The sequence below is a fragment of the Taudactylus pleione genome, unplaced genomic scaffold, assembly GCF_031769625.1.
Source record: "Taudactylus pleione unplaced genomic scaffold, aTauple2 ptg001628l, whole genome shotgun sequence".
Taxonomy (NCBI): Eukaryota; Metazoa; Chordata; class Amphibia; order Anura; family Myobatrachidae; genus Taudactylus; species Taudactylus pleione.
The window spans coordinates 1,027,653-1,053,633 of record NW_028286025.1 but is presented as its reverse complement, the minus strand read 5'-3'; the positions used below and the strand labels follow the sequence as shown (position 1 = coordinate 1,053,633).

Here is a 25,981-nt window from a genome sequence, read left to right as displayed (position 1 = left end):
ACTGCAGACTTTCAGATTTAATTTGAGGGTAATTACATCCAAATCAGGTGAACGGTGTAGCAATTACAATGGTTTCTATATGTGCCTCTCACTTTTTAAGGGGCCAAAAATAATGGGACAAACTAAATAATCCTAAATCTAACTTTCACTTTTTAATACTTTGCTGCAAATCCTTTGCAGGCAATTACAGCCTGAAGTCTGGAATGCATAGACATCACCAGACGCTGGGTTTCATCCCTGGTGATGCTCTGCCAGGCCTCTACTGCAAATGTCTTCAGTTACTGCTTGTTCTTGGGGCATTTTCCCTTCAGTTTTGTTTTCATCAAGTGAAATTCATGCTCAATCGGATTCAGGTCAGGGGATTGACTTGGCCATTGCATAACATTCCACTTTTTAGTCTTAAAAAAACTCTTTGGTTGCTTTTGCAGTATGCTTTGTGTCATTGTCCATCTGCACTGTGAGGCGCCGTCCAATGAGTTCTGAAGCATTTGACTGAATATGAGCATATAATATTGCCCAAAACACTTCTGAATTCATTCTGCTGCTTTTGTCAGCAGTCACATCATCAATAAATACAAGGGAACCAGTTCCATTGGCAGCCATACATGCCCACGCCATGACACTACCACCACCATGCTTCACTGATGAGGTGGTATGTTTTAAATCATGTGCAGTTCCTTTCCTTCTCCATACTCTTCTCTTCCCATCACTTTGGTACAAGTTGATCTTTGTCTCATCTGTCCATAGGATGTTGTTCCAGAACTGTAATAGATTTTATAGATGTTGTTTGGCAAACTCTAATCTGGTCTTCCTGTTTTTGTAGCTCACCAATGGTTTACATCTTGTGGTGAACCCTCTATATTCACTCTTGTGAAGTCTTCTCTTGATTGTTGACTTTGACACATATACACCTACCTCCTGGAGAGTGTTCTTGATTTGGCCAACTGTTGTGAAGGAGTTTTTCTTCACCAGGGAAATAACTTTTCTGTCATCCACCACAGTTGTTTTCCGTGGTCTTCCGGGTCTTTTGGTGTTGCTGAGCTCTTTGGAACATTCTTAAAAAGAAAGAACGCACCGAACAGTTGATTTGGCCACACCTAATGTTTTTGCTATCTCTCTGATGGGTTTGTTTTGATTTTTCAGCCTAATGATGGCTTGCTTCACTGATAGTGACAGCTCTTTGGATCTCATATTGAGAGTCGACAGCAACTGATTCCAAATGCAAACGTCACACCTAGAATCAACTCCAGTCCTTTTACCTGCTTAATTGATAATGAAATAACGAGGGAATAGCCCACACCTGTCCATGAAATAGCTTCTGAGTTGATAGTCCCATTACTTTTGGCCCCTTAAAAAGCGAGAGGCACATATAGAAACCATTGTAATTCCTACACCGTTCACTTGATTTGGATGTAATTACCCTCAAATTAAATCTGAAAATCTGCAGTTAGAGCACATCTTGTTTATTTCATTTCAAAGCCATTGTGGTGGTGAATAGAGGCCAAAATATGAAAACTCTGTCAATGTCCCAATATTTATGCACCTGACTGTATGTAATATAGAAGACATAGTATTAGAAAGCAGCAGTGAAATGAGGCTAGCAAATCTATATATATATATATATATATAGGACAACATGGGTAAAACCTCTATAACAATAATTAAAAAAAAAAAAATCCTATGTACCACTTCACAGTATTCTATAGCACCAGGGATTCCCAAGTGGTCTCCCATCCTAGTACCAACCAAGCCCATCACTGCTTAGCTTCCAAGATCACACAAGGTTGGGCATGACCAGTGTAGTGTGGCTGTAGTTAGCAGTGTGGTGTAAGGTAAAGCTAAATATAAGTAAAACAAAGCATGACTAAAATTATGCTGCACTTTTAAAGCTATAGAAAGGGAGCTATTTCGTAGCTTTCGTTGAACCCATTCGGATGCAGTGTCTTCAATTCCTATATTCAATACATCTCTCTCCTAGGGGCATATTCAATAGGCTGCGAGAGTACCAAAATTCCTGCACCTGCGAGGTTTTTCCTATTCTATTAGGTGCATGTTTTTTTTAAAACACGCGCCGGGAGGTTTTTTCCACGCACCTCCTGTGCATGCATGATTTTCCTAAAATCGATGATTTTAGGTAAAATCACCGGCACTTGCTCTGACACCCCCGCGGCACCCACCCTGAGGACTAATTAAACAATTGGAAGTATCCAATTAGCTTCATTAGTCCTTAAATGCTTACCTTCTACAGCGCTGTCTTCTTCATCCTGCGTCGGGAGCCGGCTCTTCTGCAGCAGCGGTATATCAGTGTGTGTGGTGTATGTAAGTGTGTATGAGTGTGTGTGTGTGTGTGTGTGTCCCACTGTCAGTGTGCTCCCGCTGTGTTTGTGTGGCCCCCGGAATGGGCACTGGGAGAACTACATCTCCCAGGAGCCCCTGGGACTCCCAGCAGCCCCCTCTCCAGTAAGAAGTGAGAGGGGCGGAGACTACTGGAGACCCCCGCCAAGATAAGTGTTTTTTTGTTTTTTTACTTCAAAAAATACGCGTGCAGAGTTTTCAGAACTGAAAACCCTGCGACCAGTATTTTGGGAATTGAATACCGCGGGTAGCGAGAGCGCGCATACCCGTGGTATTTCTAAATTAGGCTCGAGGGGTGCGAGGTTTTTGCCTCGCTAAACTTCGCGCCCAATTGGAAATGCCCCATAGAGAGTGAATTGGAGAGATCACCTCCTCATTCCCCAAGGGTCACCAGTTCAATTCCTTTGAAGGACAGTTCTTCCGGATCTGAGTTGTGGTGAGACAGAAAATGTTTGGACACTGCATGTGTCTGTACTTTGTTCCGAATATTCCGGACATGTTCTTGGATCTGTAATTTGAGTGGTCTCTTACTCTTGCCCACATACTTTAGCTTACAAGAGCATTCAAGCAAATAAATAACTGAGGATGTGTTGCAGTTTATAAATTGTTTCATCTCGTATTCCTTGGTTTTATCACTGTTGCGAAACATCTTCCTTACAGGGTGTAGAAACCTGACAACATTGCATTGCCCACATTTGTAGCAACCTGTGCACTTTGGTAGAAGAGCTGACTGTTCCGGAATGGTCCTGATCATACTGGGAGCTAAAAGGTCTTTCAAGTTCTTGGATTTCCTAAATACCATTTGCAGTTGTGCTGGGAGGGAGTTTTTCAGAACAGGATCCATTAGTAGGATGTTCCGATGGTCTTGAAGGGATATCCTAATAACGTGTTCATGCCTGTTGTATGTGGTGACAAATTTAATACGTTCTTCCTTCTCATCATTCTCCCTGTAGTTCAACAGCTCAGTTCTATCCAATTGCCTGGTTTTGTTAAGTGCTCCATTTAGTACATGGGTAGGGTAACCTTGCTCTTTAAATCTATCTGTGTATACCTGCAGTTGTTGGTCACAGTCCTCAGATCTCTTACAGTTTCTCTTTATCCAGTGAAATTGTGAGTATGGGATATTATTTGTCCTTCAGATGATTACTCTTGTAGTGCACGTAGCTGTTCATGTCGACTTTTTTAATTAAATTCTTTGTGGTTACCTCTTCCCCAGATCTCACAAGTACAAGATCCAGGAACTCTTTGGATTCAGTGCTTGTGTTTGAGGTGAATAGTGGGTTCATATCATTGTCCGCAATATATATTAAAAATTGATTAAAAGAATCTGGTGTGCCTTCCCAAATTATTAAAATATCATCGATATATTTTAGTTATTATGCATAGCCCCATTACTCATACCCATCCAAATCCAAATAATGTCATTTCTTCCTGTTGTTTAGAATTTGAAGTCATTAAGCACTTTCATTTTTATGTGAGTTTATGTAACCATGTAGTCCACCATTACACACGGTAACAAGGGATGGGTTATTCTAAAGTGTATTCTGTTCCTTATGCTGGCCATACACCTGCACGATTTCGGGCCGATTGCACGATTTTCGATGAGTCATATGATGGATCTTGTGAAAATCGTGTATTATTTTAGTAAGATAAGATCCGATGCGCGCTCCCGCAGCTCCTATAATCGGATCTTATGATCAGATGTGCAGCACATCTTGTCCATCGTATCGTGTGCAGATCGTGCCCTTTATTTTGTTCAAACGATCCGTCGTGCAGCAATTCAAGTCATTTCAATGACTGTTTCCCTAATGAGCACGTGAGGCACAGGATCGATCATACGACAGATCCTGTGCTAAGAAAAACAACATGCCGCCGGGACTGCCAGGGAGCTCCGGGGAATCGGATGCTGAATCGGAACGTATGCTGGTCGTGCAGGTGTAAGTCTGACCCAGATGTAGCACTTGATAGTTGTGCACCTGATTGTACTGACGAAGTTTAGTGTTTCCTTAAGATTTGCCCAACCCTCACTGGTCTTCACACCAGAGACGGTCATGTTTATTTGGTTTAGGAAAATTAGAAAAAGTGGTTGGAACATAGGCATTTTGTTGCATTCACATAAATATTATGATTGAGGATAGTTCCTTTTGTGTTTTTTTACAATAGTTACCTGTTTCAAATGTCACCTCAAATTGTATCACAAATGTTATCTGTACATATCTATATTATGTTAATATTTTTTCTGCATCATCACCTAATCTCTGACATTAATGTATTTTTCTTATAATAATACCATAATGTCATGTTCCAATAAAAATAATGTCTCTATTGAGCAGTCTCCCATCCTGGGAAATGAGTAGGATTGGAAGAACCTGAAGGGGATATAATAGTTTAGGAAATAGGATTATTGTAATGAAATTAGCCATTCATACAGGGCCGCCATCAGGGGTGGACTTCCGGGACTGGAGTCGCGAGCACGGACAGAGAGAGGGGGGCATGTCCATGGTTCATACCACCGATACCTGGAGAGCTGCACAGTGGCGTAACTCCCGGAGACCATAGAAGCATTGGCCCCGGGGCGACAGCTGTCAGGTGGGCACAGACTCAGGGCCTCATTTATTAACACTCAAAGAGAGTGATAAAACTCACAGCGTATGATAAATGATGCTCCAGCCAATCAGCTCCCAACTGTCATTTGTCAAACAGGTGACAGTTGGGACCTGATTTTGGCGGCAGGGATGAGGTAACCCCCGGTGTGGCACGTGTGAGAACGGAGGGCAGGGAGCCGCTCTGTGCTCCACGCTGGGACCCAGGAGTGTGACTCCCGGCGTCCCAGCTTCACAGGGACACCGCTGGTCCCTCGGTGCCAGCTGCTTACTGCAGCCAGGTAGCGGAGGGCAGTGCGGGATGCTGACCGCTAGGGGACCGGAAGCAGAGCTCCCAACGCCCAGGACAGCAGGAAGCCGCTGCAGCCAGGATACGATCATCCCGGACTGCAGGGCTAAGTGGCTCGGGGGGGGGGGGGACCGGGCTAGCCGGCTCCCCCAGGTGGTGCTGACCGCTGGGGACTGGGAGCGATGCTGCTGAGCAACAGTAATGCTGCTGCAGCCAGGGCATAGGTCCCAGGCTGCAGAGCTGAAAGCCCGATGCTGGGGACTGGGAGCTCGGCTCCCAGTGTCCCAGCATGGAAGGGCTGAGTTAAGTAAAGCCCAGTGCTGAGCGCTGGGCATAGTATAAAAAGCACACCCCTGGGTACATAATGTTAAATAAAATGTGTGTATGTGAAAGGTATAATTTAAGAAAATGCACTTACCTGTGGTCTGTGAAGGTTCAGGGGGATCCGGAGCTCTCTGTGGGCTGCTGGGTCACCCAGCCTCTTCCCTAGGGGAATAAAATGACCTCCTATGCAGCCTCATGCCTGGAAGTGGTATGATGGGGTGCAGGAAACCATGCCCGGGGACCCTGCTTGCCCACCTCTGGAGCTCAGATTCAGGCAGAGGTAGGAAGCTTGGTCCCTTAGCAGATTCCTGGAAGTAGGGTTTTGGAGGGAAACCTCCCCCGTCCCTAGACGAGCTGACTCCTAGGTGGCAACCAAAACCCCAGGTAGTCTCAGGCTCAGGGGAGTGACCACTCCCCCCTGTCCATAGGGGACAATGTTAAACGTGCATGTGGCTAGCACATGCACAGGTCATGCACTTATGGTGATTGGTTGGAAACCACAGGGCGGGCTTACCCCCTGTGGTAATGTGTATTAGAGTGGCATAAAAGAAGGCTTTGTGCCTGGTAAAATTGTACATCCTTGTAAATCCTGTGTGGAGAAGAATTGCTGTAACACCTTCTGTATGCTGATTATTCCCCTTCAATCTGAAGGGAGGGTCTTATTTAAGACTTTGAGCAAACACTTTTTGCCTTTAAATTCTACTACATCTGTACCCTGCGACCAACAGAATTGCACAAAACGCTATTCCGTTCTCCTGCTGTTCTGGGTAAGAGCTCAGCGTCTCCAAGTTCAAGCCCTCTGCCAAGCTACCGTGCAGACCTGGTCCATTGCGAGGGATCAGGTGGGAACAGCCGACACCAAACAGGAGGTGTGTCCGCAGTTAATCAAACGCATACGCAGCAGAAGCGGTTACAGGTGCCGAGGTAGGAGCCTAAGGGTAACGTAAAAAGCGGTTCCAAACGCCGATGGTAAAGTTTGGCGGTGGCAGCTTCAGTGAACGCCCACGGAGAAGTTGGCGGAGTCAGTGACAGGCAGTCACTGACATTGAGTGTGAGTCCAAAAGCGCTAACCCGTGACTAGGGCCGGTCTAGGAGAAAGGCGTCCGGTCACAACACCAAAGGAGGAAGAAGTGCAGTGTGCTCTGCACCGCATATTCTTACCGGGATGCGGTCAATATCCCAACGGCAGGGATTCCAGCAGTCGGCGCCTGCATCCCGACGGCCACAATCCGGTAGACAAGTTAGGTTTAGGGTGCGGGGAGGGGGAGGTTAGGTTCAGGCACTGGGAAGGGAGGGCTAGGGTAGGGGCAGTGGGAGAGTTAGGAGACCTACTACAGGTGTCAGTATCCTGACCCTATCAGGATGCTGGCGTCATGATTCTGACCGCTGGGTTCCAGTACCCATGCCATATTTACCCTCCTTCCTATGTGAGCAGTAGGACAGTAGGGATTTTCCAGACCGCTATTATATCCCTCATAGGCCTCTCCCAGACCGCTTCTATCCCCCTTACAGGTCTCTCCCAGACTGCTTCTGTTCTTCTTTAGGAGAGGCCTGTAAGGGGGATAGAAGCAGTCTGGAAGAGGTCTGGCAGGAGGATAGAAGCAGCCTGGGAAAGGCCTGTATGGGGGATAGAAGCGGTCTGGGAGAGGCCTGTAAGGAGCATAGATACTGTCTGGGAGAGGCCTGTAAAGAGGATAGAAGCAGTCTGGGAGAGAACTGTAAGGGGGATAGAAGCAGTCTGGGAGAGGCCTGTAAGGGGGATAGACGCAGTCTGGGAGAGGCCTGTAAGGGGGATAGACGCAGTCTGGGAGAGGCCTGTAAGGGGGATAGACGCAGTCTGGGAGAGGCCTGTAAGGGGGATAGACGCAGTCTGGGAGAGGCCTGTAAGGGGGATAGACGCAGTCAGGGAGAGACCTGTAAGGGGGATAGAAGCAGTCTGGGAGAGGCCTGTAAGGAGCATAGATGCTGTCTGGGAGAGGCCTGTAAGGGGGATAGAAGCAGTCTGGGAGAGACCTGTAAGGGGGATAGAAGCAGTCTGGGAGAGGCCTGTAAGGGGGATAGAAGCAGTCTGGGAGAGGCCTGTAAGGGGGATAGAAGCAGTCTGTAGAGGGGATAGAAGCGGGTTGGGAGATGCCTGTCAGGGGGATAGAAGCGGTCTGGGAGAGGCCTGTAAGGGGGATAGAAGCAGTCTGGGAGAGGCCTGTAAGGGGGATAGAAGCAGTCTGGAAGAGGCCTGGAAGGGGGATAGAAGCAGTCTGTAGGGGGGATAGAAGTGGCCTGGGAGAGGCCTGCAAGGGGGATAGAAGCAGCCTGGAAGAGGCCTGGAAGGAGGATAGAAGCGGTCTGGGAGAGGTCTGGCAGGAGGATAGAAGCCGTCTGGGAGAGGCCTGTATGGGGGATAGAAGCGGTCTGGGAGAGGCCTGTAGGGGGGGATAGAAGCGGTCTGGGAGAGGCCTGTAAGGTGGATAGAAGCAGTATGGGAGAGGCCTGTAAGGGGGATAGAAGCGGCCTGGGAGAGGCCTGTAAGGGGGATAGAAGCGGCTTTGGAGAGGCCTGTAAGGGGGATAGTAGCGATCTGGAAGAGTTCTGGCAGGATAGAAGCGGGCTGGGAGAGGCCTGTAAGGGGGATAGAAGCGGTCTGGGAGAGACCTGTAAGGGGGATAGAAGCAGTCTAGGAGAGGCCTGTAAGGGGGATAAAAGTGGTCTAGGAGAGGCCTGTAAGGGGGATAGAAGCAGTCTGTAGGAGGGATAGAAGCGGCCTGGGAGAGGCCTGTAAGGGGGATAGAAGCGGTCTGGGAGAGGCCTGTAAGGGGGATAGGAGAGGCCTGTAAGGAGCATAGATGCTGTCTGGGAGAGGCCTGTAAGGGGGATAGAAGCAGTCTGGGAAGAGACCTGTAAGGGGGATAGAAGCAGTCTGTAGGGGGGATAGAAGCGGCCTGGGAGAGGCCTGTAAGGGGGATAGAAGCGGTCTGGGAGAGGTCTGTAAAGGGGGATAGGAGAGGCCTGTAAGGAGCATAGATGCTGTCTGGGAGAGGCCTGTAAAGAGGATAGAAGCAGTCTGGGAGAGACCTGTAAGGGGGATAGAAGCAGTCTGGGAAGAGACCTGTAAGGGGGATAGAAGCAGTCTGTAGGGGGGATAGAAGCGGCCTGGGAGAGGCCTGTAAGGGGGATAGAAGCGGTCTGGGAGAGGTCTGTAAAGGGGGATAGAATCAGTCTGGGAGAGGCCTGTAAGGGGGATAGGAGAGGCCTGTAAGGAGCATAGATGCTGTCTGGGAGAGGCCTGTAAAAAGGATAGAAGCAGTCTGGGAGAGACCTGTAAGGGGGATAGGAGCAGTCTGGGAGAGACCTGTAAGAGGGATAGAAGCAGTCTGGGAGAGACCTGTAAGGGGGATAGAAGCAGTCTGGGAGAGACCTGTAAGGGGGATAGAAGCAGTCTGGGAGAGACCTGTAAGGAGTATAGAAGCGGTCTGTAAGGGGGATAGAAGTGGTCTGGGAGAGGCCTGTAAGGGGGATAGTAGTCTGGGAGAGACCTGTAAGGAGTATAGAAGCGGTCTGTAAGGGGGATAGAAGTGGTCTGGGAGAGGCCTGTAAGGGGGATAGAAGCGGTCTGGAAGAGGCCTGTAACGGGGATAGAAGCGGTCTGGAAGCGGCCTGTAAGAATAGAAGTGGTCTGTAAGGGGGATAGAAGCTGTCTGGGAGAGGCCTGTAAGAATAGAAGCGGTCTGTAAGGGGGATAGAAGCTGTCTGGGAGAGGCCTGTAAGAATAGAAGCGGTCTGTAAGGGGGATAGAAGCTGCCTGGGAGAGGCCTGTTAAGGGGGGTATCCACTACCAGATCTGAAAACGACTGCACGATTATGACATTGTGACGTTCAGTACAGGTTCATCAATCATCTGGAAACATGCTGAACCTGACGACATCATGATGGAGAGATCATAGGTGTCTAAACTACCAGGGGGCACGCGCATCGCTGGTCGTTTTAGATATTTTTGCAAACGATTGAACGATCGTTATTGTTCATAAAAATCGCTAAGTGGATACCCCACGTAAGGGGGATAGAAGCGGTCTGGGAGAGGTCTGTTAGGAAGATAGAAGTGGTCTGGGAAAGGCCTGTAAGCACACCTTCTTAGGTGTGCTTGGGAAATTCATTATACCTACCTGCTGCTATTCATGACAGTATACACGCTGGTGTGCTGTTACCCAGGAGCATAATTATATGCATGCAGTTGCACCGCTGAGGTTACACAACATTCTGCTCAATAGAGATCCAGTATTTATGAGACTAGGGGGGTTCTAGTCGCATCTGAGCCACATTGGCAGGTCGCAAGCCAGCTCCACTGGCCCCCTCATTTTTACACATCTCATTATCTGGAGACCAGCAAGAGTGTATGCCGGAGGTATCAGGGGATACAATCACATAGGAGCGTCATCTGGCTCGGCCGAGAGCCGGCTCCGTTTGCCCCTTTAATACACCACAGTAGTTGGATACCGGTGGTGAGTGACTGTATTTTAGCACACGGCAGGTCACAAGTCGGCTCCGTGTGCCCCTTTAATTCACCACAGTGGTTGGATACCGGCGGTGACTGTTTGTATTGGAGCACGCGGCAGGTCGCGAGCCGGCTCTAACAATCATTTTGCTTACATATTTATTAGCAAAGATTGCTTTCTGGATTTTTTCTTACATCTCTCTGGACTGAACTTAACAATCATTGAGCTATGAATAGATTTTTTATATATTTGCACACATATTATACACACTGGTTGATGTAATTCTTATGTACACAAGGTTTACACATAAGCTTTTGTACAGGATGCTTATGATTATAGGTTAATATAATATTGCATATATTTTTTAATAAATAAGGTATTTTACTTATATGTATCTGTGATTAATTTACACCATTATAGTGCTGCTTATACTTTCCTAGTCTTTTTAGTATTGGGTTGGCTACCCATTTGCAGCGGCTTTCGGTGGTGTACAGAGGTTTCACTACCTCCCAGCGCCTAGTTTAATACTGTACTGTACTTACATAGATTCATACTCAGTCACACACAGATGTACAAATACCACAAGCCCCAGTGGTCAGTGTAGGCTAGCCATGTAGTTTTGGTGCTTCTAGTTTTAATTATCCAAATAAAGGGGCCTATCCATCAGCAGATACATTTGAACGATTTATCGTTCAGTCGTTCAATTCATCTGCTAATGGATAGGCTCTGAACGATAAGAATGCGCACTTTCGCGGCCGACAAATTTTGTCTTTTGTCTCTCCAACATGTTGTCAATAATCATTTATCGCTGACAGATATTAGAAATATCTGTTGCGGTAAACGACAAACGATTTTTTAATGAAAATGAATAGAAACATAAAAAAAAAAATCCACTCCCAGAATGAAGTCATACAATATCGTTTGTCGTTTGCAAAAATCTGTCATGTACATGACCGATATCTGTCACAGCAGCCCCAGGAATTTTCGAAAGATAAATCCTTTGTCTTTCAGAACGATCTGCTAATGGATAGGCCCCATAAGACACATTTTGAGCAAAAAACTGGCCGTGGCCGAGGGGCTATTTGGTGCGACTTGAGTCAGAGTACATGGACACATCTGTAAGCTCGGGACCTTATTAATGAACTGCCACAGAATAGCAGCGTAAAGCACCTTCATTCACCGCCTTCTATCTGTCAGTAATCACTGCGCAAAACTAAGCGAGCTGGTGCGTCCAACTCCATCCTGCACCAATGAGACCTTCGCTCCAGCCATTCCGTCGCTCTCTCTGCTCTATTGCAAACACTCCACTAGCCGGGATTTGATGGGAATTTAAGCCTGCTCAAAGGAGCGGACCAGAGGATTTTGTGCGGCTTCTCAGCCGGTCTGCGCTCCGTGAATGAGTCCCACTCCATCCCATGAATTAGACGTCTTACATAAGCATCGACACAAGAAAGCAGCGAGAAATGTTTTTTTTTATTCACCAGGATGTGGGCGACAGGTTAGGGTTTGCAGTGCTGTTATGGTAAGACTTTCTTTTTACATTAAAAAATATTTACAAACATTGTAAAAGTTTCAAAATTTTGCCTATCAATTCCCCCTTCCCACAAAGAAAAAAATCCCCCCAAACCAGATGTCAAGGGCAAAGCACTTTAATCTTTGCTGTAACCTAAAGACTTTAGATTAAGCCGACATTGAAAAAACAATTAGATTTTAGCTCAGCCAATATGGCCCTTAAAATATTCATCGGAAATCAAGATTTCACTGCATGGAAAGAAAAATGCCGACATTCCACAGATAACAAAAGTGGGGATAAGAGGAGCGGTCGATCCTTCACCCATCAGCAGGTCAATATTATCCCAGCCAGGCACACGGTAATACTAGACAATCAACACCATCTCTTCTGTCAAAACTTGGCAACGGTCAGTCACCGACTACGCATTTGCGGAGTTGGAAAGCAGAACAAAGTATATGTTGCTGTATACACTTAAAACAGTATTGATGAATTATCCCCCTACAGTTCAGGTATCCACTACAGCTGAAATGCCACGCTATCTCATCCAGGCAGCACGGCCAAGTCCTGCGACGGGTGGCATGCCAGGTGGCGGGATAGGAGGAGGAACTGGAGGCTGCCCTCCAGGAGGCACAGCAGGAGGGGGATAGGTTGTTGGTGGAAGACCAATTCCTGGAGGTGGGTGACCGGGAACAGTGTGAGTAGGGGGCAGTCTAGGTGGGGGGAAATTTGGATTGTAAGTGGGGGGAGGGGGGTACACTGGAGAAGGAGGGGGAATGTTAGGAGGAGGGAATGTAGACGGTGGTGGAGGAGGCGGAACATTCGGTGGAGGATTAGGTGGATAAACGTGTGGATGGTATGGTATATGAGATGGAGGACCGTAGGCAGGGGGTAAGTTTCCATAAGATGGACCTTCGGTCTTCATCATAGATTGGAGGCTCTGGAAGCCCTCCCCCGACATGTAGGAGTTGGTCGTCGACATCCCTGTAATGTAACTGGAAGGAGGTGGAGGAGGCCGATGTGGAATAGGTGGAGGCTGATGAACTGTAGCAGGATGAGCCGGTGGAGGAATCTGGAGTTTTGTCAGCTCTGCGGGTTCTGAAACGCTGATGGAATCGCCCTCCCCTGACCCAACAGCTGGCGTCACCGGTTTTCTCTCTAACAGTCAGAAATTACAAATAGTTTAATATTGGGCAAAACAGTACTCGACCACCTCCCCCCTCCCCCCCCCTGATGATAATACAAAGAAACCCCAGTAAGATAAGAGACAAAGCATATGCTTGTTATACCAGGATACAGCAGAATTAGCTAAACAATTATATTATGATGAGACAGACAATATGAACACAGAAAATGATTAGGGAAATCCCTACAAGAATAAAGGATGAGAAGTCTCACCTGCTGGGGTAAGAACTGGAGGCAACGGTGGGTGAGAAGGCTCAATCTTCGGCATTTTAGATAACGGTTGTTCTGCAAACACAGTCATGGTATACAATTAGCGCCTCCGACTGATTTATACAGATAGGCGACTATAAGCAAAACAACTGCGGTTACACAAAAGCTCAAAGTGGCATAAATGTGCTGTCTGCTGCTGAGTCTGTCATGTGGACTGTAAACACAAACGTTACTGCTCTCCGTCAAACGTCCTTGTCTAGTGGGGCTCATACATCAGCCATCATAATAATCATTTTAAAAAAGCGATTCACCGATTCTGCACTCTCCAATACGCGCCCCATGCATTGCCGATATATGGCAGCGGTTCGCGGATCATTTGCACCAAAGAACGGTTCTGCCAGTCATGAAAGGCTCATCATTTTACTAGTAACGGTCTGCAATACGGCTGATTGGTACCATACACTAGCAATTTACAGCCCGATCGGACGGCGAAATCCAACATGTTGGGCAACCTGATTTAAAGTTTCTGATCGCTTTTGGTCGGAATCGGCAATCTGAACCCCATAAATTGCCGATTTTTACACAATCTGCAAAATGCAGAATCACCCCAATTGATTGCACATTGTGCAAGTGAAAACCATACAAGGCGGAAATAGTAGTCACATGTTGTACCGATCCCTAGCGTTCCCGCTAGGCTGTTTTAGCGGGGCGCAGCGCCCTGCCCTCCGTCTGGAGGGCAAAAAGCACCCTGCCCTCCGTCTGGAGGGCAAAAAGCGCCCTGCCCTCACAGCCTGCGGGTGCCGTCTTCACCCGCGGGACGCAGTGTCCCGCGGGTGGAGAAATGTGCGGTGACCCGTCACTGCCGGAGAATAGACGCCGGGCGCATGCACCCGGCATCTATTCTCCGCCTGCAGCGCTTGGGGGCTGCCCGGCGTGTCCGTAAGTGCCGGGCACGCCCCCAAGTATGACGAAAAAGGGGACGCGTCTTATAGACACGCCCCCTTTTTATGGCCACGTCCCCTTTTCGGACGCTCGTGCACAAAGTTGCCCTCTCTAGCTCCGGCGCCCTGCCTGCCGCCGGAGCAAGAGTGAACACTAGATCCCTATAGTGCCCTAATTCACTGGAGGTATATTTACTTTGCCACAGCTTGGTAGAGACGGCGATTATTAGCGGTTCGTAACAACAGTGGGAGTTGTATCAAACAGCTTCCCATAGCAACCAAACCGCTTCTACCTATCATTTTATAGAATATACCACATAAATGATATGCAAGAGCGGATATGATACTATGAGCAACTTCTCCACTGGACCACATCTCCCCCTCCCCCCACAGTATTAAAACAGCAACAGGGGGCTTGTTCAGCACAGATTCCGATCGTCATTTTAAAACTATAGGTCAAATCTGCCAGAGATCAGCTTTGAGTTTACACCCTAATTTAATAACTGAATTTACCTAATTGCGGCAAACTGTCAAACCAAGAAGAATTGAGGAATCACAATTCATTTTAAAAAGCACAAAAATCTTTTAGGTTGATGTCATGAGTGATTAAAATGCTGAATTATAAGAGAGAGCACTCATCTGATGTGACGCCAGAATTTCCTTTTCAGTAAAACAGACAGTAACTGGGTGATATCACCTATTCCTAATGCACTTGACCAATACTCGAATGTAGCCTATCCATTTACAAGGCACCCCAGTGGCTCAGTGATGTCACAGGTAATAGTGGACGTATAAACCACAATTCTCAGGAATATTGGCACAGCTCAGAGGATGGCTGTACGTAGGAACCACATTAAGGCTGTTCTAAGGTAATGATCAGAAGAAATCATGCTACAGATGTGTCCTTTATACATCTTTGCTGCAGTCGCGCTAAGAAGCCTCTCTCGGCGCACCAGGTCCCGTGAAACTCTGCTAGCGCCGGGTGTCTTTTTAGGACGCACCAGGAGACTGTGCGGATTACTTTGATATGTGACACTTGTATATCTGTGTGCACATGAATCTCTGAAGTGCTACAATGTAGCGGCCGCAGCTTTTTCATTCCAAGGTCCGTTGTGCTTCATATACAGACTCAGACGCACACAGATATACAAGTGATGCATTTTCGTAAAAAAAAAAAAAAGAGCCACCCGACACTAGAAGACCGCACCGGACCTGCCGGCTCATTCACACCAGGAAAGTCGCGCTGTATGGCGCATTGAGGCTAGATGTATAAGATATCTGTCTATGTGTGCTGTTAACTGTATAAATTTCTAAGATATTTAAAATGGTGAAAACAAATAAACATAGTGGCTTACGGAATTTCTTCCAACGCCGTGTAAACCTGGAATAAGGAGGAAACTTACCCAGTGGTTTTACCTCGTCTTTGGGTGACACAGGCTGTAACCAAAACAAGAAAAGAAATTATAGTACAAACATTAAAGAGCTGAAACTAAAAAGGTAATTAACGTGATGGAAACATTTTTGTGCTCATTCACATAAATTTAACCAGAACAGTAAAAAAAATATTAGCCTATTAAAACTTGGCGATGGCACAGAGCCCTGACATAATAAAATAATAACAAATATAATTATATATATATATATATATATATATATATATATATATATAAAAAAAAAAGTGAGCCCTCCCATTCCCTCACGTAATGTAAATGGCCAGAACATGGCTATAATAATAGCTATGGACTTTACTGCCAAAAGACAACTACAGTTGACCTTCGGGGGCAGGTATAACCGGGGTAGCCCGCCTACTTTTATTAATTCATGTAAGCTGCTGTGAAGTGTGTGTGGTCTTAACCTGTAACTAACCAGATTTAGCATTTTTCCCCTCATTAATGGTTGATTAAAACATTATTTGACCTAGTTCACAGATTCTCAAACTCGGTCCTCAGGACCCCAAACAGTGCATGTTTTCCAGGTCTCCTCACAGACTCACAAGTGAATTAATTAGCTCCACCAGTGGATCTTTAAAAAATGTCCGTGAGTAATGAATGCACTTGTGCACCTGCGGGGTGACGTGGAAAACGTGACCTGTGTGGGGTTCTGAGGACAGAGTTTGAGAACCACTGACCTAGTTAAAAACATTTCAATGGGAACTATAGCTTACAAGGATTTCTTCTACACCAAGAGATCTTTATAAAAAAAAAAAAAAAATGCCTGTACATTTAATGGATCATTCACCTTCCATGACAATCTGTAATCATGGAAACAAATTAGACTGCACAGATTACGCCTATGGTCACAGGAATGTCATTTATTCAGAAATTACCCCTCAAATGGCTGTTTTCTAAAGGAGATTTCTGGCACAAGTCCCATTTCAAGTATCAGGAATTATTCTAGCAAATGATAGCAGGTAGAGATAGGATTTTTTAATTAGTGGCAGGGCCGGATGACGGGCTTACATAGGCCTGGCAATGCTCAAGGGAATATGAGAAGAGGAGGAGCTGTGACGTGGGTGTGGCCAGTGCCATGTGGGCGTATACTCTCCCTATATTATGAGCCCCAATGTCTCCCCCAATTTAGTAAAAGCAGAACTATTGCATCATATTGTGAGGAAAATAGACATAGAATTTAATGCTTATGATATATGGCCAAATGTGTAGCTGGTGACCATGTGGTCAGGATTATGGGCCTATTTTTATGTGGAGGCCTGGGGCTGTAGTCTAATCTCCCCCATTGGTAATCTAGCACTGACTAGTGACCTTTATTTTTTATATATTTATAGGAGGAAGAAATGTGGGGATGGGCTGTGTACGAGCTGCACTACATTCACCCTCTATCAACTAACGCTCCCAGTACAAAGACACAACTTCTAGCGCTAGCCAATAAATTGAATAGAATCCATTGGGACACATTTATAACAATGATAAGATACATTGATTCATGTATAACTTTGTACTTAGCCTTAACATTCACGTAAATGCGCAATCCAGCCACATACCAGGGGTCTCTTGGTTTGCTTTGGGGGACTGGACTGCGGGGATGGCTTCTTAGGCTGTTGCACTGCGGGCTGTTGTGGATCCTTCGGCGGCGCTGCCTGCGAGTCTGTGGTTTGCGGCAGAGGCTGCACAGCGGCAATCTGCGCCTGGACTTGGGGCGAGGGCTGCTGTACCCCATGGTGGGGCATTTGCTGTTTCCCCTGAGAGTACAGGTCCAGAATCTGGTGACAAATGTCTGGAAACATGAAGCTGTGCTTAGTAATCAGGAAAGGCCACAGGAAGGGACTGGCGCCAGATAGTACTAACACTAGAAGACGACTATGAGGGGGACATTGCACTACTGGCTGTGCGCCGGTGTGCCTCCGGAAGGGTTGCAAAGTCACTCTTATTCGGTCATTTTTCCCTACACTCCATAGCGGTGCGCAGACAAATGAGCAAAGATAAATGAACGTAGCGTGCGGTAATGTGCTCAGTCCGACATCAGCATATCCGGGGCCCCAGCGCTTAGCGGTTGATTGTAAGACGGATGCCGTAGTGGCCGTGTGTGCGTCTTCTGCCGCAGTCACGTCTGCGACTTTATGTTACATAATAGTATAAGCCCTTCCCCTGGTGTGCAGCCGGGCCTGACTGTACAAGGACTGGGACGCCCACTGAGCAACAATCCCCCCCCTTGGAAAGCTCCTAAAAGGAAGAGATTCCAAAGTAATTTAGTTGATAAATAATTGAAATATAACACCCCCCGCACCCAAGCAGGTAATCCCGTGGGTCAATGTTAAACCCTCACAAGGTCATCATGTGGTTTACACACATAGGCAAACAAGTAACAGCAATTGCCAGTGCACTAGGTACAGTAATTAGTTCTGCAGGTGTATGTTTGGGGGCCTTACATAAACCTATCCCATACCTTCAAGGACATCAACAGGAACATCCTGGACAAACTGCTCCCACCATCTCCTGAACATCGGTTTCGAGGTCCATTCCTGAATCTCGAATTTGCACAAGCGCCCGGCAAGATACATAACAGCCACAGCTATTATCTCCGGCTCCCACTGTAGGGACAGCGTCGTGCATAGGCTGGAGGGGGAACAACAGCGGCCTGTTATATAATTGCAGTGATGGGGCCACGGACAACATTCACGGATCACTATGGGCGAAGATCAGCATTACCTGTCATTAACAAACGTCCATGCCATCTGCACCAACTTCTGTATTTTATTCTTATCTCCTAAACAAGAGAGAACATTTATAAACAATGCGTGAAAAGTCGAACAGGGACTCAGGACCTCATTCAGAGTCGGTCGTTGCGGCCGCACGGTCGTAAGGGAAAAGGGGCCGGATATGCAAATGATGCACTCGCAAGTTGCGTCCCTAAGATCGGATCGTTAGCTGGCCGACCAAGGGGAGGATGCGGGCGTAAGACAAAAAAAAAACGCCCCCTTCTCGTACGCATTACACGTCATCTCCGGGCATATAAGGATTAATCGAGACCATCGGAACTGGTAGTAGAGCTTAAGGTTGATCATACCCTCTCTTAAGCACTACGATCAGGTCAGTGTACAAACCACCCATGTCACGTGTGCCATGACACTACTTTGTTAATTATGCACTCCCATAAAACGCTGTTCGCATAATTAGGCACATCTGCGTTCGGATCTCCACTCCCCCGTTTTCAAGCACCTTCCCGTTACCACCCACAAACGCCTCAATCTGTCACTCAAACTACCGACCTGGCTGTGTTCAAGGAGAGAGAAATTTCTGATCGTAGCAGCTAGTTTGCGCACGCGCATTGCGAACTTTACGCATGCGCAGTGTAGTGAACATTGGTGGCGTACGACCGTGCGGCCGCAACGACCGACTCTGAATGAGGTCCTCATTTCCGGGGCTGGAGGCTACATTACCTTTCAGCTGTTTGGCATATCTCAGTAGAAACTGGTAGGGGTGTTCCACTTGTAGGTCAAATTTAATGGTTTGAAGAAGAATCCGTTCAAGAACCATAACTTCTTCCTACATATATAAAGAAAATGTGAAAAAAAAAAAAGGAAACTGTTGTCCGTGATTAAATATTCCCTATATGGCTCTGCCTTATACAGTGGAGCTATATAAGGACAGCTATTTGTGATTTACCCAGCAACAGCAATTGGGCGTCATGTTATAAGCATCGCATTTGTGATGCGGTACATCCCCTGTCTTCGGGTACATACCGCGGTTCGTTATCGCGGTATGTACCAAGAATATCGCAAAGGACAGCTCACCCGATAAGAGCTGTCCTTTGCAATGCTGCCGGGCAGAAGTACTTCCGGGTTTAACCTGAAGGTGGCGTTACCCATCGGGACTAAGATCCGATATACATTGCATTCCGGTGCTTTGTACATATGGGAAATGAGGTAAAACCCCCCAAATCTGCATTTTCTGGTGTTTTACTGCATTTTCCTATTTAGTGCATGTCGGCCATAGACTGGCCACTAAGAGCCTGCTTCAAAGACGGACGGATTTGCAGAGCTGCACAAGAGCGACTGTGCAAACCCGACTATCTCAGAATGTAAATGCAGAAGGAAGTGTCAGACACCTCCATGCTGCATTTGCTATCCCAGCACTGTGACCAACGTTGCAGGATGGGGTCACCATCGGGACCAATGGTCGCGACGAATGCTGTGTGGAGCTGAAGCTTCTTGCAGCCTGGCCGGAGCCTGGTCGCGCAAGAGGCCAGGAATCTGCGTGCGCCGGAATCTGCGTGCAGAGCCTGGCCTCGTCCCCCCCTGGTAAACCAGAGGCCTCCATTTCTGCAAACGATGGCCAGGCACATCCCCCAAATCATGTCAATCATGCTGCGGCTTGGGGGGGGGGGAATCACAGAACCCATTCCGCAGATGCGCAGACCCATAGCCATCGGAGATGTGAGTTCATCCTCTGATAACATACATCTCTGAATCAAGCCCTAAGAACCGACAACTGTTAAAGAGTGCAGAACTTATTTAAGATAAAGGGTTATATGTTTAAAGATCATGGACTGTATTTTGCCGTCAGTGTAAATGGAAAACCAGTGACAATTACAGATTGCCAGCTGTCACAAACACCTCTCTGCATCACAAATGACATTACGATGACTCACCTTAGGATCATCTCCAAACTGGCCAAACTGCACGTCATTCAGCAAGCTACGGGCTGTCTTTATAATATCTTTACACTTCTTGGGCGTCTCCTCAACCTTTCCGGCTAGGAAGAGACAGCAGGCGCCAGTCACCTGGAAAAGGATGGAGAAAATAATGACGGACCCTCTACAATGGGGTTTATCCAGAAACAGCTACCGAACACGTACTTCAGTAATACTTACATATCTAGCAAATTGTTTGAAGGAATGAAACATGTAGAATCTATGAAAATATATAATTCCAGTGGCCAGTGTGTCATAGTGTCTGAGAGGCAAGTTAAGAAAAGTCTCTCTGCAGAAGGACAATATACCAATCACATTCATTGCGGCTGGAGGTCCGTCATAGCGCAGTGATTGTCATTTGCACAGCTGTCACCATAAAATGAAAAAGATTATCTTTGTAAAATGCACCGTCGTAATAAGACTGATTCGGTAGCTCACATGCTTTGTGGGTTGCATAAATAAAAAAAAAAAAAGAAAAAAGGATCCACTGACTCAATATTCAACCATTAAAAAAAAAAGTCAACAATTTCAAATGTCCTATGCTTGTGTTACAGATGTGGGGGATGTACAGTATTTCTCTGCACAGACAAGGACGACACTTAAGGAGCTGTGGGCTAGATTCAGAGCCGCTCGCACGCTAGATGTTTATGCAAATATCGGCAAGGCAAGCGTTCGCACGTTAAGGCATTAGCACGCCCACTATGTTTTAGTGTGCGATCACAATGTGTATGCAGATGCCCACCAGCCAGTCTTTAGCCGCCCACTTGCACAAGTCATCTCCAGGAAGTGTGTGCAACCATAATCGGTACCATCAAGAACCATCGGATGCATACACAGCGCTTGTGGTTGACTATACCCTACCACAAGCACTGCAATCACTTCAGTGTGAAATACAACCAAGTGACATTTACTACGATGCTGCCTGCTAATTATGCACGCCTCTGAAACAGCGTTAAGAAGCTCGGGTGCGCCTGAATTCGCACCTCCACTTACGTTTCTAGTGGCCAGCCCCTGTCACCACCCACAAACTGCTTCTCCTGTCACTCATTGTGCAGGGCAGTCTATGTGCAGTGAGCGTTCCCTTCCCAATCGCTCACACTGGTTCACGCAATGCGATGCGTACGCATGCGCAGAATGTATACAATCGGCTGGCTGCGTGCCAACGCATCCTAGCGAGCGGGTCTGAACGAGGTCCTGGGTTTGTAGCCGCTTTGCTTTCAGTTACATCATATGCTGAACTTTCTGAAACCCGGACAGTCACCAATAACATCATACCATAGTGCAGCGTTTCCCAAACTCATTCCTCAGGGAGCACTCACAGTGCATGGTTTTTGGGTCTCCTCAGAGAATCACAAGTGCAATAATATTTTAATAATATATTATATTTCTTGGGTTTTTTTTTGTATCCAGGGTATAAAATAGTTCACTCAAAGCAGTGCTCAAATGAACAATCCTTTAAAGATATATGGTAAGAAGTACATTAAAGGCAGTTATGAAAAATGTAGAATGTTACAGTAAAACAAAAATTACTAAAAATATAAGATCCCACTGAAATTACAACTTGGTTTGGACAATCTTAGAGCATTAAAGAATAAAACAAATGTTTCAGAAAGTTTCAGCCATCTGGTTCTTGTTTGGAAATCAGATTTTACATTTTTAAAATGTTAACTTCCTTAAACTTATGCCAGGTACACAATGGGACAACGTTGTTATGATTTGGCCCATTTGACCAAACCGTAACAACATTTTGTGTAGTGTGTATGCAATATGCGCGCTCCCGCGGTCGCATACGATGTCATTAGGTTCGATGTGCTGCACCTCAAACCAGACGATTTTTTTTAAAATATCTCAATCATGGCCTAAAGCTGGGTACACACTATACGACAGTGGTAGCCAACCCTGGTCCTCAAGAGCTACCAACGGTGCATGTTTTGCAGGTCTCCTCAGAGAATCATAAGTGATATAATTAGCTCCATCTGTGGATCTTTTCAGATGTCTTAGTAATAACTACACTTGAGAACCTGCTAGGTGGTCTTGAAAGCATGAACTGTTGGTAGCTCACGATTAGTCGCACATCGCATCATCCCATCTGCTGTGCTGCACGCAGATGGGACGATGCAATGACCAACTCAGTGCAGTTACATGCAGCATGTAACATACATCCCAACATGGACCATTCCGTGAGGGACAAAATGCTCTGTTCCTGGACTTCTCTCTTAATTTAGGATTGCCGTCACCTGTGTTGAGCTGATGATGTGACATGTAATGACCATTGGTCTTAGTGTTCACTCTAGCTCCGGTGTGAGGCAGGGCGCCGGAGCTAAAGAGGGCACATCCGTGCGCGCGCGCGACCGAGAAGGGGGCGTGGTCACCGAAAAGGGGCGTGTCTATAAGATGCATCCCCTTTTCGTCACTCTTGGGGGCGTGCCCGACACTTACGGACACGCCGGGCAGCCCCCAAGCCCTGCAGACAGGGAGAATAGACACCGGGCGCATGCACCCGGCGTCTATTCTCCGGCGGTGACCGGGTCACCGCACATTTCTTCACCCACAGGACACTGCGACCCGCGGGTGAAGACGGCTCCCGCAGGCTGTTAGGGCAGGGCGCTTTTTGCCCTCCTTCTGGAGGGCAGGGCGCTTTTTGCCTTCCACAAGGAGGGCAGGGTGCCGCGCCCCGCTAAAACAGCCTAGCGGGAACGCTAGGTCTGACCCCTCCCACTTGTGTCAGTGATGTCACTTCCAGAGCATAACTCACATCTACAGCCTCCAAACAATTATGTTATTTGCCATACTTAAGCTGGCCATATACCAGACCAACTACCCTCCAACCATCCAATTAGTTGGTTGGAATGAAGTGAAATCCGGTTACGTATGGGAGCAAATGACAATCAGCATTTTGTTTTCCGGTGTTCGGGAGCAAATGGCTGTCATTTACTCCCAATGCATTATCAGATTTCCATTCCAACCAACTAGTTGGATGGTTGGAGGAAAGTTGGTCTGTTGTATGGCCAGCTTTACTCATCACACCCCCTCATGCCGACATCATCAGATATAAAACACCCAACAACATAACAGCATTATATACAACCACACATATATAAAACAGTATAGAACAGAGATGCACAGGCCACATACAAACAGAATGAACACGTTGTAAAGAAGAAATGAGGATGTCTAAAAAAGTACAATAGTAAGGATGAAAGGGGAAAAAAGCAATGCTATATAACAATAGTAACAGCTGATAATAGCAACAGACCGATGAGGGGGGGTGGGGGGAAAGAAAGTGATTCAGTAATGGGAGGGGTTGGAGGAAAAGGGAGCAGAAGCGAGGGAGGAGGAAAGAGAAACACAAAAACAACACTGAGGACAGCATCAAACTAAATATATATATATATATATCAATCCAAATGAGAAACAGCACATCCAGCATGTTTGTGCAGTTTGGATTCTTTATGTCTTGACAAAGGTCCAGGAGGACCGAAACGTCGACCTGATTATCGCTTGAAGAATATGTGAGCTTCAATAAATAATGTTTTCACTTTTTCAGTACTGAGAGTGCCTATCTATGTGCATGTTTATATATATATATATATATATATATACACACATACCAATTTGTAATGAATCTGTAACCGCAATACATTTTATAGACAAGACCGGGAGTGCTGACCTTTTGTGATATATATATATATATATATATATATATATACACACAGTTAAGCTGACAAAGGATACAGTCCCAGTCGTGTCCCGACATCGAATATGAACCTGGCGCCTTCCCGGCGGTATCTGGCCTCAGTGGCCGGGTCCAGGCCCTCCTGCTGTGAGGGGGTATGGGCCAGATCCTTCTTGTCCCAATACCAGCAAGGCTTGGAATGGTCCAGGGCGCCGGATGCCACCGTGGGGCTGGAGTTCTCCTTGTTCTCCTTCATGGCTGTGACTCCCTGAGGGGGCGAGATAATGATACATACAGGTTATATACAGGCAGATGATGTCCGTCCCATCGCTGGTGTAATGCTATATAGCTGTACTGAGTATAACCACAGATGACGGTGTAACAGGGGCACAAGGAAGCTGCATGTAAATTATTCTCTCTGTATAAATCTGAAGATAGAATGAGGATAAGGGGGGGGGTATCGGGACTGTACTGAGTAAACAGAGAAAAATAGGGACAAACCTCTGAAATGTGGAGGCCAGTGAGATTTGGAGTGGAGGAGCTGACGTGGGCCTGTTGGTACTTGTAGTTCCCCGGTAACAGGACACTGAGGGGGGGGGGGGGGTGACGTCCTGAGCGGTGTGAGGGCGGCCTGGACTGTACCAGAAAAGGGGTAAGCACGGGCTGGCTGGAGGACTCAGAGATGTGATCACGCCTGGACTCACCCGACGCTCCAGACTCCGGCCGCCAGCAGCGGGCACCGGCAGCGACCTCAGCCGGCAGACGGGCAGTTACAGGCGCAGCGCCGCTCGGGCAGCCGCCATCTTGGGAGCGCTCCTCGTCATGCGCCGCGACGTCACCGACCCGAGGCCACGCCCACTGGGTCTTCTCTAAAAAGGAGACAGAGTTCCACCGACCAATCGCAGGTGGCTACGTCAGGAAAAGGGGGTGTGGGCTACGCTGCTGCTGCGGCGCAACCAAACCCGGCAGCACGAGTCCTCTGAGCCTGACAGAAAGACCCGACGCCTGGCTTGAGTGACAGCTCCGTCCGCCAGTCAGAGGCGAGCTGTGGCGGGTGACGTGCCAATGACAGCCGCTTGTGGCTGATTGACGTTGAGAGCTGGTGGCGGAGGGTTTGGTTGAGTCTGGCTGCGGCTGCTGCTCTGGTCTCTCTCTGACTCGCGCACTCTCCATCTCAGGCGCAGCCGGACGGTTTCTCCCCCGGCCGGCGGTGACGGGAAGAGAAGGCCCCCCCTCCGGAGTGAGAGGGCCGCGGGGGGAGGGGGGAAGCGGGAGGTAAGTGCTGAATCCCAGGCCCCCTGCACCGGCACGCCCATCAACAGCACATCCTGCGGGTTAGACCCAAGAGCTGGCACTCCAATAACCCCCTGCCTAACCCAGAGGCCGCTGTGCACAGATACACCTGCCTGTGGTAGCCTACTGTACAACTGTCCCACTTCAGAGACCAGTACTGCAGCCCATTCATTGCATTGTCATCACCCTGACAGTAGGGAGCAGCCAATCCCTCTTTGTCCTCTAGTGGAGGCACCAGGGCTATGCTGTAAGCTGACACTCCTTTTGGAGCAGGGTCACATGACCGTAGGGAGCAGCCACCCTTCTATCTCTCAGTATCCTTCACTAAACTTCAGGCAGCAGAGTCATCATGTATGGCAGCATGCCAGTAGGGAGCAGCCATCCCTCTAATGGAGACACCAGGTTTATATGAATATTCCTCTCTGTAGGGTCATCTATAGTAATTTAGATGGTCTTGTGACAGTAGGGAGCAGGCGTCCCTTCCCTATGGTGCTGATACAGAGGTGGACGCAAATCACCTCCCCCCCCCCCCCCCCCCCTCCCGGCTGCGATCCCCTCCTCATGTTGCAGACGCTGGGGTGTGCATTGGGATGCCCACTAAGCTGCTTAGCAAGTCCACGACTTTCTTGCAAAGATGCAACATCGATGTTCAGCGCCAGCCTATAGCCGCACAGAACGTCCGTCTGCAGTAAGTCGCCGGAGTCTAAACCACTGTGTACGAATTCGCAGGAACGAGTTACCGCCCGCAAATTGTCCTTGACAGTCAATCTGGGTCCAACTGCTCGATGCGACTCGGATGCCTGCGCAGTACAAACAACAGTGACCAACGGCGCAACCTTCACCATTGTGTCCACTGAACCAGGCCCTGTATCCTGCAATGGGGAACTTAGATTTATACAGTTATCCTCACTCCAGGGAGCAGTCATCTGTATTTATTACATGGTCACATGGCAGTAGAGGG

General features: G+C 47.5%; 2 protein-coding genes across 4 annotated transcripts in view; one reads left to right on the top strand and one right to left on the bottom strand.

Moving 5' to 3' along the window:
- Positions 1 to 11,512: 11,512 nt before the first annotated feature.
- CCNK (cyclin K) lies at positions 11,513 to 24,612 on the bottom strand. Of its 2 annotated transcripts, none has more exons than XM_088464300.1 (11): positions 24,432 to 24,612; positions 23,787 to 23,995; positions 20,232 to 20,313; positions 20,010 to 20,141; positions 18,799 to 18,904; positions 18,068 to 18,125; positions 17,805 to 17,974; positions 16,903 to 17,135; positions 15,308 to 15,341; positions 12,967 to 13,038; positions 11,513 to 12,726 (listed from the first exon to the last, which is right to left on the bottom strand). In XM_088464300.1, exons 2-11 carry the CDS (start codon positions 23,981 to 23,983, stop codon positions 12,107 to 12,109), a joined length of 1,704 nt encoding a protein of 567 aa, XP_088320426.1. In that variant the 5' UTR covers positions 23,984 to 23,995; positions 24,432 to 24,612; the 3' UTR covers positions 11,513 to 12,106. The 2 variants fall into 2 exon arrangements, with proteins under 2 accessions (XP_088320426.1, XP_088320427.1); XM_088464301.1 differs by having other exon boundaries at positions 24,229 to 24,604.
- Positions 24,613 to 24,693: 81 nt separating this feature from the next.
- Positions 24,694 to 25,981, top strand: part of SETD3 (SET domain containing 3, actin N3(tau)-histidine methyltransferase) — a 72,496-nt gene continuing 71,208 nt past the window's right edge. For both annotated transcript variants that reach the window (XM_088464299.1, XM_088464298.1), the window contains exon 1: positions 24,694 to 25,002. The gene's annotated coding sequence lies outside the window, so the exon portion shown is untranslated. The remainder of the gene's footprint in view (positions 25,003 to 25,981) is intronic.

Coding starts and splice junctions, on each gene's coding strand:
- CCNK (XM_088464300.1), bottom strand. CDS start 23,983: ATGAAGGAGAACAAGGAGAACTCCAGCCCCACGGTGGCATCCGGCGCC. Junction 15,342..16,902: donor AGCAAACCAAGAGACCCCTG/GTATGTGGCTGG, acceptor TTTTGGTTACAG/CCTGTGTCACCCAAAGACGA. Junction 12,727..12,966: donor TCCAGTTCTTACCCCAGCAG/GTGAGACTTCTC, acceptor TCTGACTGTTAG/AGAGAAAACCGGTGACGCCA.